General features: G+C 47.3%; 1 protein-coding gene across 1 annotated transcript in view; it reads right to left on the reverse strand.

Annotated features, from left to right (window-relative positions):
- Positions 1-18,324, reverse strand: part of RFX4 (regulatory factor X4) — a 132,943-nt gene that overhangs the window by 70,638 nt on the left and 43,981 nt on the right. The window contains exon 4 of the mRNA XM_059681761.1: positions 11,032-11,155. Within this exon, the coding sequence (XP_059537744.1) occupies positions 11,032-11,155 (124 nt within the window). The remainder of the gene's footprint in view (positions 1-11,031; positions 11,156-18,324) is intronic.

Genomic DNA, 18,324 nt, shown 5'->3' on the forward strand with positions numbered 1-18,324 from the left:
AAACATGTCAAGGTTCCTAAAACATACTATACTGCCAATTGTTTTCTATGACGGGTAGATGGGTATTATCACTATTATCACTTCTGAAATTGTGCTAAACTGAAAAGTGCCGCCCGTATCCCCGCCCCCCCCCCCCCGCCCCCAGCACACCCAAAAAGATCCTTTTCTCCTCTATTTGAACATCAGGTTTCTTGATGTATAAAACAGGGGTAACACTCGCTCAGCTTATAGGTTTGTAGCAGGGTCAAGGGAGTAGGGAGTGGACCCTGGGTTTCTCTCCTGGGCTTTATTAGCTGGAAGTAGGAGAAGGGTGGCGGGGAGAAGTTCCGCCCCAATGGGGCTTTCACTGACTTGTCCCTGGATGTGGGGGTGGGAAGGATGGCCAGCTGCCAGGGAGGGGCTGGAGCAAGGGGTCCACGTCTGTTAACACCTTTCTCTGCCTCCCTCACTATGCCTTCCACTAGGCACCATCCTTTTCTAGCCCAGCCTCCCACTGACAGACCCAGCGCTCTGTCCTTCAGTCCTTTGATGGATTTTCAGAGGATCCTCATGCAAACCAGTTCTCAGGCCGTTGCTGTAGAGTCTGGTGTCTGAGCAATACACGTGTGCGGTTGGAGTACTCAGTTGTGCTTGTGAAAATGCTTTTGATCTGAACATATTTGATGGCCAACTCCTCCCCTCCTCCCCGCAAAAAAGGAAAAGGTGATTTCACATGAAGCGCTCAGAGGAGAGGAATTGTGGGAAGGGCTGGGGTGGGGGAAGGGAGGCTCTGCTGAACCACATCCCTTTCTGCCCAAATGGAGGTCAGGACTTTTCCCACTCGAGCGAAGAAAGGCCGCGGCAGCACGCCTCCTCCTTCCCGCCCAACAAAACCCGTGGGAAGGGGGCTGGCTTTTTTTTTATTCCTTTTTAACTGTTTCTGATGGGCTGCACATCACAAATTATTCTCCTCTCCTTTCACCAAATCATCAGCTGGTCCCCGAATCTGAAAGCCCAGCACCATTTCATTTGAGTCGCAAAATGCAGCGTCGGTTCAGCCCCAAGAAGGCTGTTCGGCTTTTAATTTCTGGAGCAAAACTCAGCGAACAGCCCGACACTTTTGTGGAGCGGTGAGAGCCGAGCTTTGCTGTTTGATAAATGAGCAGACGGCAGGCAGCCCCTCTCTCTCTTTTTGTGCGGATTCAATGAAGCCTGCCTAAAGAACGCCACATGCTGTTCTCGCTAGTGATCTAACATTCCGCAACACCCAGCCTTCCAAATTCCCTTAATTACTCGGGAATTCCACCTTCTCCCTCTCAGCCGGCAGGGCAGCCGGGGCTGGGGCTCCAGGCCGGGTGGGATGTGGGGAATCCCAGGGGAACTATTCTCTGGAGTTGCTGGGATTCTTTTCCAGGTGGTGGTGGTCATACGGCCATCTCCCCAGTCCATTGCTCCAGGTTGAAGGAGACGCGGCATGCCGGCTTTCCTGACATAATTTGGGGGATTCGATTTTCAAAAAACATGAGTGAGTTTTAGGTAAACATTCCTGAAATGGCATATTCGAACCACCTTCTTTTAAAATAAGGGAAAGAGGGAGTGGAGGAATGGACTCCCACTGGGCATCACTGGGCACTAACGGGGTGTTTTATCCTAACAACCCTGGAGGAGAGAGAATAGGATGACCTCACTTCACAGACAAGAGGCTGGGATCCAAAGTGATTGATTCGAGGCTGCTCACAGTCACAGACTCCGGCCGCGGGAGAAGCAGGAGTCTGTTCCACTCTCTCTCCTGCTCTTCACTGTAGCTCACACCCCTGGGAGCCAGCGACCTGCCCACTACCTGTGCATGAAACCCTGGACGCCCTTTCCAGGTGTCGCCTCAAGAGACACCTTCGGAGCCACACAGGAAAGCCACTCAGTCTCATGACTCTACAGACAGGCCTTGTTTTAATTTTGACCCAAATCACATGATCTGGGTCCAGCTTGGTCTGTAAACTCAGTCATCAGAACGGCTCTGAATAAACAAAGGCTTTTGGCTACTTCCACAAATTCAACCCAACCTTGGCAGGCAAAGATTTGCCACCAACAAGAACTGATCCCAACGAAGTTTCAACGAGGGTAAGTGCAGCTCGCCCCATACTTCGAAGGAGACAAACTCCTGGTGTAAAATAAGTCAACTATGCTTAGCCCAGTGTAAACGTAAGAGCTGCAGCTATTATTTCAGAGGCCATTCAGGTGGGGGGGCGGGGGAGAAGATGGGCTTTTCAAACAGCAAAGAATTTGTATAATGACAAGTTACTGTTTTACAACAATGATTGCAGAAGTCTTGTGCCTGCTCTTAAAAAACACAATTTTCTGAACAAGAGAGAGAAATTATTAGGGAAAGAAGTTGGTTAAAGGGATTCTAACGGTCACAACTTTCAGTTTGAACGTGGTATTCTTACTTTCTTTGTTGATAACAGACCTATAGCCCATTTTCCAGAGAAGAAAAAATAATGAATCCTGTGGTATGAATAAGGATTTTAAAACACCTCGCCGCTACCATCCTGAGATAGGTATTTGCAAAAAGAATCTTAGTATGCTGATGTAACTCTATCCACTGGATAATTTTTTGTACCCTCACTCCATATATTTATTGATTTTTTTATTTGAGAGAGAGAGAAAAAAAAACATTGACTGGTTGTCTCCCATATGCTCCCTCACTGGGGATCGAACCTGCAACCCTTTTGTGTACGGGATGACGCTCCAACCAACCGAGTCACCTGGCCAGGGCCATTCGATAATCTCTTTCCTTGGTAGCGCCCACTGGGTGCCAGGCACTCGTGGTCCACAGGGTAAAATGCTGCAGGTTCCATAGAAAAATCCTCAAGAGAAATTGCCAAAATTTACAAGAAATCTGTATCTAGTGCAATGAGACAGAAATGGATTTCAAATCATGCATATGGATTGGTGAAGGATGAAAACCCGCTGGCTAGGAAGGTGACGGTTAATCTGCTGTCCCTTGCAGGGTACCAGGATGACAATCCCACCAAGTCCTAAAGCCCATATGTGAGCCCAGGATTGTCCTTAAGCTGACTGGATGATGGTCACATGTACGAGTCTGAGAAAAGAGAGTTATCACTCACCGATTTAGCTAGAATGAGGTGAGTTACATAAGATACAGGTTAAGTCAAAAATGGAATAATTCTGAAGACGGTAATAAGAGAGGGTGAGGGTGGTGATGGCAACGTGTGTGTGATGTAGGACATTTTTAGAACAATTGTTCTCACAATTGTTCAGAAGGAAGAACGGCTAGAAGAGTTGAAAATTGATGTTAGTGATGATATATTAAAAGCATCAGGTATTAAAATCATGAAGTGTTGCTATGATAAACTGAAGTCGTAATTACAGCTAACGTGAACTGAGTGTTTATACTAGTATTTACCAGGTACTGTGCTAAGGGCGTCGTTTTAACAGTCCATATCTCAACAATTCTTCAGGTGGTTGCTATCATTTCCCTGTTTTACAGATGAGGAAACTGAGGCCCAGAGCTATTATATCACCTAAACTCACATGGCTGCTAAGTAGTGGAGAGGCGATTCAAACCCGAACAATTTGATATCAGAGCTTTTACAGTGCATGACACTAAGGGCACCTGAAGTAACAAAATGTGGAGTCTAGTGTGAAATCAGACATCTTGACACGGACACTCCACAGCAGATACTAAAGGTTAAGGATAACATATGCAGGCCATATGCGAGGCCTGGTCAGTGTGGCTCAGTTGGTTGGGCATCGTTCTCGTGCACCAAAAGGTTGCCAATTCTATTTCTGGTCAGCACACATGCCTGGGTTTCGGGCTTGATCCCTGCTAGGGAGCGTGCAGAAGGCAGCTGATCAATGTTTCTCTCTCTCTCACTCCCTCTCTTTCTCTCTCTAAAAATCAATTTAAATAACATATGCAAGAATGTTATAAGTACATCCCCTGTACTAATTTTTTTCCTTGAAAAGTGGAAAAAGACCATTCCTGACGGAGCCTAAGGATGCTCCTTGGCCCTCTGCTGTGGCCTCCATGGTGTGCATGTGACTCTCGGTCAGGGAGGGAGGAGCCAGAAGAGGAGAGAGAAAGAGTCAGCCCCACCTTTCACAAAGCAGATTCTGAGCCACCGGGAGGGAGGGAGGGGGGGGGGGCTCTGACTTTCATGTGAGATGGAAGTTTTAACTTGGACCAAACTGGACTTTTTCATAGCTGAGAATGAGTCTAAGTTATCTAACCAGGACTGGTGTGAGGCTGAGCATGGTCGGATGCTGTGGGATTTCCCCACCTTGTTGTCAGGAGGCAGGGCAGAAAGGTCGGACACAGGACGTTCAAGGTGGGCTCTTCAAAGTAAGTACAAATACAGTCAGTTGCCACTGGTACATTAACAAGTTCACCCCTACTCAGCAAACGGGCTCATGGAAAATGGGCACAATGCCAACTTCATATCGTTACCGTAGGAGGTAAACACATTCACACGTTCAAATGATTCATGTGGCCCCTGGCAAATACTACTAATAAAAGTCATTCAACTTGTAACAAATATCTGAGGGTCTGTTATGTGCCAGGCACTATACTGGGAGCGAAGTATTCATCGTGAACAAAACAGTCCTCATGCAGCTTCCGTTCTATAGAAGGCGGCAGACAAAACACAGTAACTAATATATATAAAATAATTAGTATATATTAGTCATATATATGATAGCTATAGTAATTGCAATATATGCAAACATATGTAATAATATATAACATGTAGATAAATAATATATTACAACATATAGGTAACTACACTACATGTTAATTATATCATATATATATATCACTTCAATATATGTGATATAATAGATAATTATATATACTATATATTAGTGATGTGATATATATATATATATATATATATATATATATATATATATATATATATATATATATATCTTCAGACAGTATTAAGTGCTGTAAAGAGAAGTAAAGCATGGTGAGGAAATAGAGGAGCTAGGATGGAGTGGGGCCAATTCTAGATAACAGCGATTTCTTCCATTGGTAGAGAGCTTTGCATTTTTAAAAATGCTCTCCTAAGCTCTGTCCCATTTTCTCCCTAGAGTAATCTGGAGAGGGATTATTCTGGTCTAAAGATAAGGAAACGGCACTCAGAAAAGTTGAGTCCAGTCAGGGGACCTTTCCTGACCCGAGCCAGCAGTAAGAGTGGGCAAAGCCCGTTGGGCTAGGAGCTTCAGCATTCTCTGTGGACCCTATGCTACTCCGTGACCAAAAGTCAATAACCATTACTGGAAGCCGGTGCTGATGGAGCTTGGCCAAGGCTGGGAAGAGGAACTCTGCTTCAGCTCTTACTTGCAGCAGAGCAATTGCTGCCACCCACTCCGTCAGGCAGTACCCCAGCAGGAGGACACGGGTGGGGTAGGGGGTTCAGCCCTGATGTCTGTTTCACCTGAGCCCCAGTGCAAGCTGAGTGGAGGGACCATCACCAATCTAATCTTTCCCTCTAAACTAATTTAAAAGATTGAACCTTGTTTGCTCTGAGTTGAAAGTTCATAGATGAATCCTAAGTTCAGAGGGACCTGTTCAAAGCGACACTCCAAGGTCACCAGGAGGTGGCAGCTGCCGTGTGCTGGGAGCCTCAGGAAGGGCAACTAACTGTCTGGGTTTTCAATTCATGAAGCTCACATGGAGAAACCAAGATGGCGGCATAGGTAAACACCGGAAATTGCTGCCTCGCACAACCACTTCAAAAATACAACTAAAAGACAAAACGGACATCATCCAGAACCACAGGAAGGCTTGCTGAGTGGAAATTCTACAACTAGAAGGAAAGAGAAAAGCATACTGAGACTCAGAGGAGGTGCAGAAGTAAAGTGCAGAGGTACGGAGGTTCAAGTGCGCGCAGAAAGGGGCTGGCACCGGAGGAAGCCGGTGTCTTTTGCAATCGGGAGGGAGGCACAGGCTCCCGACGGCCCTGACTTCAGTTCCTGGCGAGTCTCTGGGGACCCAGACTCATATGGGGAGAAACTGGACTGTCTGTCAGTGGGTGGAACTCAAGGGCGGCTTTCTCTCAGAGGTGCTTGCAGCAATTACCAGGACACTGAGACCCGGGACCTCTTAGGGCAGGACTGAGAATCAGCCATAGCTGTTTGCTCCACCCTGTTGATTCCCTGAGACCCCGCCCCACCCAAGCTGCCAGCAGAGGCTTTTGCATATGAATGACCTGGCCCTTTGAGATCTAAAATTACCTAACAAACTGCAGCTAGGTCAGAAAGACCCAGAACATCCAAAAGAAGGCCCAAGGCCCCACAGTAGCTTGCATTGCTTCACAGCTGGGCCTCATCTGGGCACCTCCAAAACCCAAACAAGGAAGAGGAACCTGCAGATCTCTTCATAGCTCCTGCTGGGTAGCCCCAGGCAGAGGCTAAATTAGCACCGCCTTAGAGATCCAAGAGCCTGTGACCCAGTGGTCAGATTGGGACCATCCAGATTACAACTCCTCAGATCCATAAGGGACAAACTCAGGGGGCAGACTCAGTGAGCATCAAAGCCCCACTGAAGCAAGTCTTGCCCCATAAGGGGGTCTTCAGCACAGAAGTTCTCCCTCTGTAGACAGCTGATTCTCACAGCCCATTGGCCTGGAGGTCAATTCCTTCCAGTGATACCTACAACAATCAAGGCTTAACTACAATAAGACAGTGCACACAGCCCACAAAGGGGTGCACCAAGAGTGTCCACCCCAGGTAATTGGGGAGGCTGAGCCACTGGGCCCTATAGGACACCTAGCACACAAAGCCACTCTATCAACACAGGGAAGCATAAAAAATGTGGAGACAAAGAAACAGATCACAAATGACAGAAATGGAGGAAAGCAAATTACTGGATATAGAGTTCAAAACCACGGTTATAAGGGTTTTCAAGAATTTTCTAGAAACCGCCGATAAATTTAGTGAGACCCTCGAGGATATGAAAAAGGACCAAGTAGAAATTAAACATACACTGACTGAAATAAAGAATAATATACAGAGATCCAACAGCAGACAAGAGGATCCCAAGAATCAAGCCAAAGATTTGAAATATGAAGAAGTAAAAAACACCCAACCAGAAAAGCAAAAGGCAAAAAGAATCCAAAAATATCAAGATAGTGTAAGGAGCCTCTGGGACAACTTCAAGTGTCCCAACATCTGAATTATAGGGATGCCAGAAGAAGAGAGAGAGAGCAAGATATTGGAAACCTATTTGAAGAAATAATGACAGAAAACTTCCCCCACCTGGTGAAAGAAATAGGCTTACAAGTCCAGGAAGTGCAGAGAACCCCAAACAAAAGGAATCCAAAGAGGACCACACCAAGACACATCATAATTAAAATGCCAAGGGCAAAAGACAAAGAGAAAATATTAAAAGCAGCAAGAGAAAAAAAGTCAGTTACCTACAAGGGAGTACCCATAAGATTGTCAGCTGATTTCTCAACAGAAACTATGCAAGCCAGAAGGGAGTGGCAAGAAATATTCAAAGTGATGAATAGCAAGAACCTACAACCAAGATTACTTTATCCAGCAAAGCTATCATTCAGAATTGAAGGTCAGATAAAGAGCTTCACTGATAAGAAAAAGCTAAAGGAGTTCATCACCACCAAACCAGTATTATATGAAATGCTGAAAGGTATTCTTTAAGAAGAGGAAGAAGAAGAAAAAGGTAAAGATAAAAATTATGAACAACAAATACATATCTATCAACAAGTGAATCTAAAAATCAAGTGAATAAAAAAAATCTGATGAACAGAGTAAACTGGTGAATATAATAGAATCAGGGGCTTAGAAAGGGAGTGGACTGACAATTCTTGGAGGAGAAAGAGGTGTGGGGGTGTGGGAAGAGACTGGACAAAAATCATACACCTATGGATGAGGACAGTGGGGGGGGTAAGGGCAGAGTGTGGGGTGGGAACTGGGTGGAGGGGAGTTATGGGGGGGGAAAAGAGGAACAAGTGTAATAATCTGAACAATAAAGATTTAAAAAGAAGAAGCAGCAGCAGCTCATGTGGATCCCGCTCTCAGCAGACACCTGCAAGGAAGCCCCAGGTCCCAGGGCATTTGCAATTGATGGCCAGGCAGCGGCAGAGCCTTTGCCTTGGTGCTGCTGATACCATTAGAGCAGGTCCTTGCTTTTGGACTGAAGAGAAGGCAGATGTTTGTTTGGATAGTTGGGTATTTATTTTAATTACTATTTGGAAGCGGCTGGCACTGCACTTCTTGGGGAGAAAACAATATTCGGAAAAATATTCTGAGTAGCTGTTTGGGGTAAATGAGACTTGTGGGCATGGATATCAGCAGAAACCAAAGATCAGGCAACAGAGGAAACCTGGTGGAAGGAAGAGGGGAGCAGGAGAAGGAGGCAAGGGAGGAAGGAGGAGACAGCAGAATAGAGAGGGCTGGGCGAGAGGGGAACTGGCAGGTGGAGGACCAGCGAGCCTCCTGCGTGGGGACGTAGGGGGGGGACAGCGTTTTGAGATGTTTTACGACAGTCTGGGGTGTAAAGCCCCCTACAAACTCCTGTCTACTAGGATCACGAGGGCTGTCTTGTGCACAGTGCGGAGGGCCCTGAATTCACTCCTGGCTCATGATGTTCAGAGCAAGGCTGTGTGAGCGAACGTCCTGTGATGATGGGAATGTCTATCTGTGGACCCGATATGGCAGCCTCGAGTTACATGTGGCCACTGGGCACTTGAAATATGGCTTGTGTGACCGAAGAACTTGATTGTATTTCACTATAAGTTACCAGCCGTATGTGGCAAGTGGCTACCGTACTGAGCAGCACAGGTGTAGAGAGAGGAGGAATAGGCAGAAGGAAGAGTCCCCAGCTCAAGGAGAGCCTGAGAATGTAAGTGCTCTGGGATTTGCTGAAATCTTGGTGGCAGGCTTGAGACTTAAACTAGGAATGGAACTGGGGTTCTGGGAGGAGGGGCAGAGTTAAATCAATTTTATCTGGACCATGCGTGAGGTCCAGATATTTGGAAACCCTAAGCTGACAACAGAGTTACAGAATTATTTGAGAAAAAGGAATAGAAAGTCCTCACACAGGCAAATTAGAGATTCTAGAAATGGGGAGGGTTGGGTTTTTTGTTTGTTTGTTTGTTTGTTTTTTGCTTGTTTTTGTTCCAGAATCTAAGCTAACAAGTGGCTATTTTTTCTGCACAAACATCTCCTGGAGAATTCACAAAAAACCACAGTTGTAATGGGACATGGGAGGTGTTAGCAAATATCTGAGCCCCTCGCTGGCTGAGTGAACAGGGCCTTGCATCACCCACTGACGCCCGCTCACCCGAATCTAACATCCCCCCGAAGAAGGGCGGGGTTCATTCCCACTCACAGCCCAGAGGGCTGAGGCTCAGAGAGGTTCAGGTAAGTCCAGGAGAGGCATGATTCTTGGTCTTTGGTTTCACCCAACCTGCCCCTCCATCTAAGAGGCCTGAGCTGGACTTTCCACTGTGGCCACTGCATGGGACTGTGCAGATCCAAATGAATGTTTCAGGACCACAGACACGTGACCAAGCTCCAGGGTCCCATGCGTTCCTGGTATGCTGTTCCTTCTCCCACCTGCCTCGGTCTCCCTCCCGGCCTGTGAGCCCCTCCACGTGGGGCCCCACGCGGGTTCGCAGCTGGGTTTCTGTGGACTAACAGTGCCTGCCACACCGCCCATCTCCGCTAATACCGAGGGACTAGAGCAGCGGTTCTCAACCTGTGAGTCGCGACCCCTTTGGCGGTCGAACGATCCTTTCACAGGGGTCGCCTAAGACCATCCTGCATATCAGATATTTACATTATGATTCATAACAGTAGCAACATGACAGTTTTGAAGTAGCAACGAAAATAATTTTATGGTTGGGTCACAACATGAGGAACTGTATTTAAAGGGCCAGAAGGTTGAGAACCACTGGACTAGAGAAATGAGTGAATGAAACAGCAAAGGTGGTTTCTCCACTGATTTGTAAAAAGACTCTTTTCACTTTGGAGAAATAGCATCAGAGCATCACAAAAACATTTCCCCTCCTTCAGTCGCCAGAGCATCTTCCCATTTATCGAGTGGAGCCAATTCTCAGCCACTCTGTTGGGGACTCTCCAGGGAGGTTGGCTGAGGTCTGACGCCTCTCTTTTTTTCCTCTCCTGTTGGATTTATCTGCTGGGGACCTGTGAAGGGAACTCCTGACACTTACACACTAACCTCTTTCTCCACTCCAGTCCTGGCTATGCCTGCACTCATAGGTAAGGAAAAGACAGGCCGTTTTTGTTATCAGATGCAGTAAAAATTAGACCTAGAGAAAAGAAGCTAATAAAAGGAGAAAGAATTCAGATGTACTGACTCAAGCTACATTGGGTATTTTGGAAGGGTAAAAATCTAGAATCTATCATATAAACAATCAGTCACCGATTGCTCCAACAGCTTTCCTTGGTAAATATGAATGACCAGGGATAACAATTTTTCTTGTAGAGACAGTACTAAGTGTGGGATATATTTTCATCAATATATTTCCATCATAAGATGGATAGAGAACAGCCAGGCCTGCAGTGACATGACAAACAACCCCCCCCCGGCCCCCCGCCCGCCGCCCGTGGACGCCTCCCAAACATCCAAGCCAATGAGACAAGGCCATTCCCCAGGGTCTCCAGGGCATTCCCATTACAAAGCCGAGCAGTTTGCCCATCCCAGGCTCACTGACATACGTACGACACGCTTGGGAGTTCAGCATTTGCCTCGCAGAGGAAAGAAGTTACTTCCTGCCAATTAAAGACCGAGGACATTCAACTTAGATGTCCGCTTTTTCCTCTATAACCTGCCTGAATTATTTGAAGTTTTTAACACTCTGGAATTACTTCATTTCGGTATGTCGTTTTGTATTCCTTTAACAAGTGTTTAAACCTTTTGCAGTGAAGTATCACAGCAAAGTTATCAAAGTTTGGTAACTTACGAAGATCCGAGTCACAGGATGAAGAACGACGCATAAATTACTGACAAGGGTGGAAGAAGGAGCCAGGGGCAGCACTCACCTTTCCGAAGCTGGCAGCGTTGACCGGCTGGGTGTCGTTCTTCTCGCAGAAGTCCAGGTAGTGCATGTAGAGGGCGCTGCGGGGAATGCAGACCCCTTCCGCAATCTCATAGTTCTCCTCCAGCCTGGGGAGACGAATACACGCCCAGTGAGCAAACCCCAGTCAGACAGGGATGGTCTTCCTGGGCCTCCTCCAGAGCTGGCAGACCTCAGAAATAACTAACTTCCCACAGCTGGGAAACTGAGGCCCAGGAGGACAAAGCAACCTGCCCAAGGTCACGATGGAGTGAGGAGGTTGGCCGACTCCTGGCCCCTGTGGGAATGCCCGCTGGTCACGTTTTCAAACCAAATTCCCAGTCCTCCTCCTCGGTGCTGTCTTTGGCATGGCTACATTCTGGGTGGATTGGGCTCCCTGAAATTCCAGAAACGATACAGGGTCTTGCAGGTGCCCCATTCAGCCAAGCTTCGAACCACACACTCACTGTGTGGCCATTTCTAATGGGTGTCACAATCACAGAGCATGCTTGGCTGACTCGTAGCAGTGGGTGGGGATGGCCTGGGAAGCAAGCGCCCAGGAGAGACTGGGCAGCTGGACAGTCACTGACCACCGACTGCGGGAGGCTTTCCAGCCACAGCAGGGAGCTGCACCGCCTGGTTCCGCTAGGATCGCCTTCTGGGCTGCACTAGGATTGCATGATTCTATCCCGTTACCTTCTTCATGAGCACAGATCAGGGTTCACAGCAGGGGCTATCAACTTGGGTCAAACCCCAGCCTTGTCACCTGTGGGCTTGTTGACCTTGGGCAAGTTACTCAGCAGCGGGCCTCAGTGTCCTCTGGGAGGTGATGATGATAACCACCTCATCAGGTTGTTGTGACGATCGTGTAATTTGTGTCATGTGCCTGGCACCCGACAAGTACTTAGATGTTGGACCTCATCATCACCATCCACTTTTCGCTTCATAAAGCCTCTGTTGGCTCCTCTAGGTCAAGAATGTGTGCTAGATATTAGGAACATGAAAGCAAACTAGATTCTTTCCTCTTTAACCCACACACCACAATGCAGGCATCAAGACGACTCCTGCCTCCTTTCCCACGGACACACGGGAAGGTTCACCACTTCTCCCAGCAGAGCTGCCGGGGCACACGGCCATGTGGCTTCTCCCCGGGCCCTGCGACCTTCAGAGCCCGGGGCACACAGGTTCAATAAACTCACCAACAGAAAACAGTCCTCCTTTGATCATGAGTTGGATTTTAGGAAACAATCCGAAGTCATTTAGAATCAAGTTTGAGGGCTAAAACACTTTTTGAGGGGCAGGGGGTCGAAAATAAGGCGTGAATCTAAAGCAATGACACAAATGTCCTCAACTGGCTCCTAACTTTCCCTGAGGCACTTGCCCAGAAAGTGGTCCAGCGCTGTCGTAACCGGAGTGGAACGAGGGCACGGCCTCCTGAGGTGCCCACTTGAAAGGCAGCGCTCATTGGCTCACTCTGACGTGTTGAAAGAAGATCAGTCTTTCGTAGTCAAACCCCATGGATGCACACAGCCCTAGGATGCTCAGATAAGTGAGGAAGCCCGGTGCTGAGGGGTCCCTGGTCACCTCATCCATCCAGCCTCCTTTTCTGGGAAGGGGAACACTGAGTAACTCCTGACAGTTTTTAAAAGTGTTTCGGGAAACACTTATGCAATCCTTTCTGGGCAACCCAATTCCTGGAGTCGGAGTCACTTCTGCACCCTCGAAGCCCAGCATATCCCTTGGCACCGAGCAGGTGCTCAGTAAGTGTCTGATGAATAGACGGTTTCACTCATATAGTCATTCAACGAATACCGGTCGGTCTCCTATCACCCGGCAGGTGCTGGGGACACCACGGTGAGCAACGTGGTCCTTGCTTGCACACAGAGGACAGGTTGATGGTGGGCAGATGGACAGAGACACAGGTAACCTTTAACAATATTTACTGGATGCCGGGCAGCATCCTAAACATTAAGGAAATGGCAGTGAGTAAAACAAAGGCCCCGTCCCGAGAGGGTTCCATTCGAGTATATGTGTCCCCGGCACCGTAACTCAAACCCTAAATGTGTTTTTTTGGTGGGAAGTGGTTTCATGTAGAGATCAGGCTCCTTAGGACTACCTGAGCGTCAGGTCTGCTAGGGATGGGAATCAGCTTAACCATCAGCCCCAAATGCCACTCACAGTGCTGTTTCTCTGTAAAAGGAGGTTCAGAGGTCTAAATAACAAGCATACACACAAACCCGTTGGGGCCATCTGAGTAAGACAGCGCTCGCAAGCTGGGGTCTCACAGACACGCTTTGTTTGGGCCGAACAGTGTTGGCCCAACTTTGAAAACTCAGGACGTTTCACATTGGAATCTGGATTTCTGGCTTCTCTGAAAAAGGCTGAGGTCTGGCAACACGGGGCCTATATTCCCACATGACAACAATGGGCCCGAGTTACATGTGCCCTCAAACTGGCCAGAGGCCTCACTCCTCCTGTTTTTCTTACACCCCATCTATTTTCTGTGCTGGTCTGGCTTCTGTTGGCTCCTGTGTTGACATAAGACACGGCCTATGCCCTAGTTCACGGTGCAGTTTAACTGGGGAGAATAATGCACAGAACTAAGAATATTTAAGCACTACAACCTGCTGACCACAGGTGCAGCGGAAGGTGGGAAAACAGAGAGATTAGTGCTAGATGAGAGCAGCTGATTAGGTTTCATGGATGAATTGGGATTGCAACTTTGGAACAACAGCAGCCGCAGCCAGCATCTGGTAAGCTATTAGGCAGGGGCTCTGGGCATCAGGATCTCATTTGATCCTCACAATAACCCTGTCCGGTAGGTATTATACCCATGTTTTAGATGAGGAAACTGAGGTTGTAAGAGTGGAACTCATTTGCCCAGGATCATGCAGCTAGCTAGGAAATGGGAGAGCTTGTCTCACTCTTCACCACTGTGGTATTTGCCAAGATAGAGGGAGGGGGTCGACAAGAGAACCAGCAGGGATGCGAGACAAACGTGGCATGTGCTTTGGGTGATGGAGCTGCTGGTCTGTGTGGAGCAGGGGGCTTGTGAAGGAGTATCTAAAGGGAGAGAACCATGGCAGAGGGGGTGTGAGAAACGTTCAATCCCCACAAGGGAATAGGGCCTGGCTTAAAGAGTTTAGCAACCCCGGGAGTTGAAGAGCTGCTACGAAAGCATTATTTTCAGAAGGCAATGAAGGGATGCCCAGAGAATCAAAACCAGGGGTCCTCAAACTACGGCCCGCGGGCCACATGCAAATACAAATATTGTATTTGTTCCCGTTTTGTTTTTTTACTTCAAAATAAGTGCAGTGTGCATAGGAATTTGTTCATAATTTTTTTTTAAACTATAGTCCGGCCCTCCCAACGGTCTGAGGGACAGTGAACTGGCCCTCTGTTTAAAAAGTTTGAGGACCCCTGATCAAAACAATAAAGACGCAGAGGCAGGAAGACCTGAGTGTTTCTGGGATGTTGTAGGAATAATAATAATGTCATCAATAACAACAGTAACTAACATTAATCTAAAGCTCAGTATGTCCTTTTTGCCAGCAATGTCTTGAATATAGAAAGATGTAAAAAAAATCCATGTCATAGGTTTCTTCTTAGATTACTGACAGTTCCATCAACCACTCCCTTTGAAAAGCATTGACTTCAACTCTTTAGACGGCAGTGGGACATTTTCTGGTTGAAGGCACACACACGAACAACTGGGCATCAGGAACTTTGTGCACGACAAGCTGCGGGGAGGGGAGAAGTATCCCCTTTTTGCTTGTTTTGCTAATGAGTTCCTAAAATTAATTCCACCCAGAAAAATCCATAGGTACAGTCAACAAACATGCATTTCAAACTATTCAGAATTCATATTATAAAAGGCATCTGAGCCTTTAAAATGACGGGGGGGGGGGGGATAGTTAAGATTTTTAAGCATGGGAGTAGCACAATCAAATTTGTTTTGGAAAGTTCACTCTGGCACCTCTATGGTGGGTGAACAAGGTAGACTAGTGAGGCCTAGTCCACAGAGTGGCTGACTACTTAGTATTTGTTGAATGAATGAACGAACGAACAACTGAGACCAGTTGGGAGGTACTCTGACAGTCCAGCCAAGAAACGATGGAGCATGAAGTGAAGGAGTGGCCACGGGGGCAGAGAGAACATTTAGGGTGTGCGTTTTCTGTCGTCAGATGTGAGAAGGGTAGGGGCAACCAGGGCAGGTTCTTAGGCTCCTAACTGGGCTGAATGGATGAATGGGGGCTTCACTCCCCAAGATTAAAAAACTCAGGGGTGCTGAGCTAGGGGGAAATGATGCTCCCAAACTCGGTGTTAGTACAGGCTCCCGGTACATTCCCGGGTCCCCCATTCATTACTTTACTTAAGGCCCCTGTGCTCAGTTTCTGGTTGTTCTTGTGGCTTGTCTGCTCATTAAATCTGGCCAAGAGATCAGGGGTAAAATATAAGATCAAGATTAAAATACATCTCATTAAATGAACCCATAGCAGCAACCAACTATTTGAGTCGGATGTAAGTCAGAGATCACAGGCTGAGTTAATTAAGCAGTTACCTGCCCAAGGCCAGCACCTTCTAAATAACTACATTTCTACCCGTTTTATTCCTCTCACCAGAGCTTCTCCGCCTCCAGGTATCTGGGCGAAGCATTTTAATAAGCTCTATGAAGACACAGATGTAATTGGCATTAAGGGCAGCGTTGACATCTGATGAGTTGCTACCACCAGGAATAGCATCATGACACCTTACCCCAAACCTCCTCACAGAGTCCAGAGGGCCCGGGGTGTGCTGACGTCGCTAACTGGAATGCCCGCTTCCCGGCCAAGGCATGGCAGAAAGAAAGGCAGTTCATTATTTCTCTTCTTATCTGATGAAATTTCCCGCTTTCCCAGAGGACATCATTAGTCTGACCTGATGAACAATACTCCATTATACCTGGGTATTTTTAATGATCACAAAACAATTTCCCATGTCTTCCATTTTCTGATCTTCCATTCAACGACTTGGTCATATTTGAATTGAGTCTATCCTATTATGGAGATAATGAACTCCGTCTACTAGCCAGCGTGAGTCATTAACCACGGTGTACTTTTTTAAAAGACCTCCTTGTGAGGTTTCGGCATGTGGCGTCCGAGGGCACACGGAGGAAGCTCTGCGTTAGTACTTTATAATGAAGAGCAAAGAGCACCTGGCATACTTGTCCCCTCGGTTCTCATTTTAAACCTGTTTTCTTACATGTGCACCTGGGCTTTCAGCTCAAAGGCTCCACTTCTCCCGTCCTTGCACACATGTCTAAAACAGAACTTTTTTTCCCGTATTTTACTAGAAGAAATGACAACAGGACTTTAAAAAAAATGTTGAATGTCATAACTTGTATAATTGAGGTTGTCAGAGACACCATTCACTGTCATAAACCATCCCTTTCCATCTATTCCCTGTCTGTACATTACAAACAGGCCCTAAGGACATCGTCATGGGTAGCTCAGTTGGTTAGAGCATCATCCTGAAATACGCCAAGGTTGAGGGTTTGATCCCCAGTCAGGGCACATACAAGAATCAACCAAAGAATTCCTAGCTGGTTTTGCTCAGTGGGTAGAGCGCTGGTCCTTGGACTGAAGGATCCCAGGTTTGATTCTGGTCGAGGGTGCATACCTGGGTTGCAGGATGGACCCCCGGCCCTGGTCTGGGTGTGTGTGGGAGGCAACCAATCTTGTGTCTCTTTCACATCAATGTTTCTCTTGAAGAGATAAACCAAAGAACTTATATACTTATATGCATAGCCCATGGACACGAGCAATATGGTAATTAAGACCTGGGGGAGTAGGTAGGGACTCAGAGAAATGGGGGTAAAGGGGGGGAATGGAAGATATCTATACTATCAACAATAAAAAATATATTTAAACAAAGAATCAACCAATGAATGCATAAGTGGAACAACAAATCCCCTCCCTGCCCCCTTCCCCACCCCCCAAATCAATAAAAATTAAAAATAAAAGTTTTATCACCTTATACCTTAACTACAGCACAAAAAGCCCCTTTTAAAAAATAGGAACCAAGCCCCACAACATAGCATCTCATTCTCCGAGACATTTCCACCCTTCGTGTTGGTCTGCTTAACCATCCTTTCTCCACCTGTAGGTACGGATTCTAACAGGACACACCCACACTTTCACATTATCTAGCACCCCTGCTGCTTTCAGAGCTAGAAATGTTCAGCTTTCCTTTCTGAGACTCGCATTATTAAAGTAAATAATGTTATGTCACCGCTGAATAAAGACTCAGGTCAGAAATGAGTGCAAAACATCAGGCATTGGTCACAGCCAATGAGTCTGGCCTAGGAGCTTGGCGGGGTCTAAAACTTCAACAACAGTACCCAGCCAATCCTCTACCTTGGGCCTCCAGGAACATTTGAAAGAGGAACTCTAATTTACTTTGTTTTATATGAATTTGAAACTGAAAGCCCATCAACCACCCAAGGCTTCACTTTTATTTTTCAAACGAAAAGAAAATGCCCCCCACCCCCACCCGACCACCCAAGGACATGACAATTTGGTCTTGTGTCCTTCACCTTACGGGAAGGGCCTGACTTCCTCTGAAAACTCCCGAAAGGGAAAGTAGATCCACCAGAAAGTGACAAGGAGCTGGGAGGTGTGAGAGGGCGGGGCCGGGAGAGGACTTGTGCTGGCAGCCAGGAGGCCAGGATGGTGGGACAGGCTGCTTTCCCTTCCCAAATCCTCCTGTGAATAGAGGTTATTGTGCGGCCAGGACTCCAGCAGGGCTGCCTCCCCAGCGAGCGAGGCTTTACTCACCCTCGTGACCGAGGATGCTGGAAAGTGTGCGGCAGGAGGCATTGGACAATATTTGTCTGTTTTCTGCTGGGAACTGCCTCCCGATCACGTGGCCTCAAGGATTCCAGGCTGCTTGGCTGCTGGGTTATTTGTCCTTAGAGCGGGGATGGAGTCTAAGGAGATGGGAAGAGGCTCATGACAAGATAGGGAGAAGGTGGTGAGGCAAATAGCTCCCATCCAATTCCAAAAACAAGCCAAACGTCCCAGGAGAGCGTGGCACTGTCGGGTGGGTGGCAGCCACCATGGTGGTGAGGCCTCTGTTTCCTCAGCGTCCTGCCGGGCTGCCCACGGCCACGGGAGAGAGGGGACACTGTGAAGGATGTAAACGCCTCAGAGAATGAGAGGCCGCGCTGTGGAGCCTGGTTCCCGTTTTCACGAAAAGCACTTTATTCTGCGAGCGAAGATATAAAACGGCAAAGCCATCG

The sequence above is a fragment of the Myotis daubentonii genome, chromosome 2 (assembly GCF_963259705.1).
Source record: "Myotis daubentonii chromosome 2, mMyoDau2.1, whole genome shotgun sequence".
NCBI classification, from domain to species: domain Eukaryota; kingdom Metazoa; phylum Chordata; class Mammalia; order Chiroptera; family Vespertilionidae; genus Myotis; species Myotis daubentonii.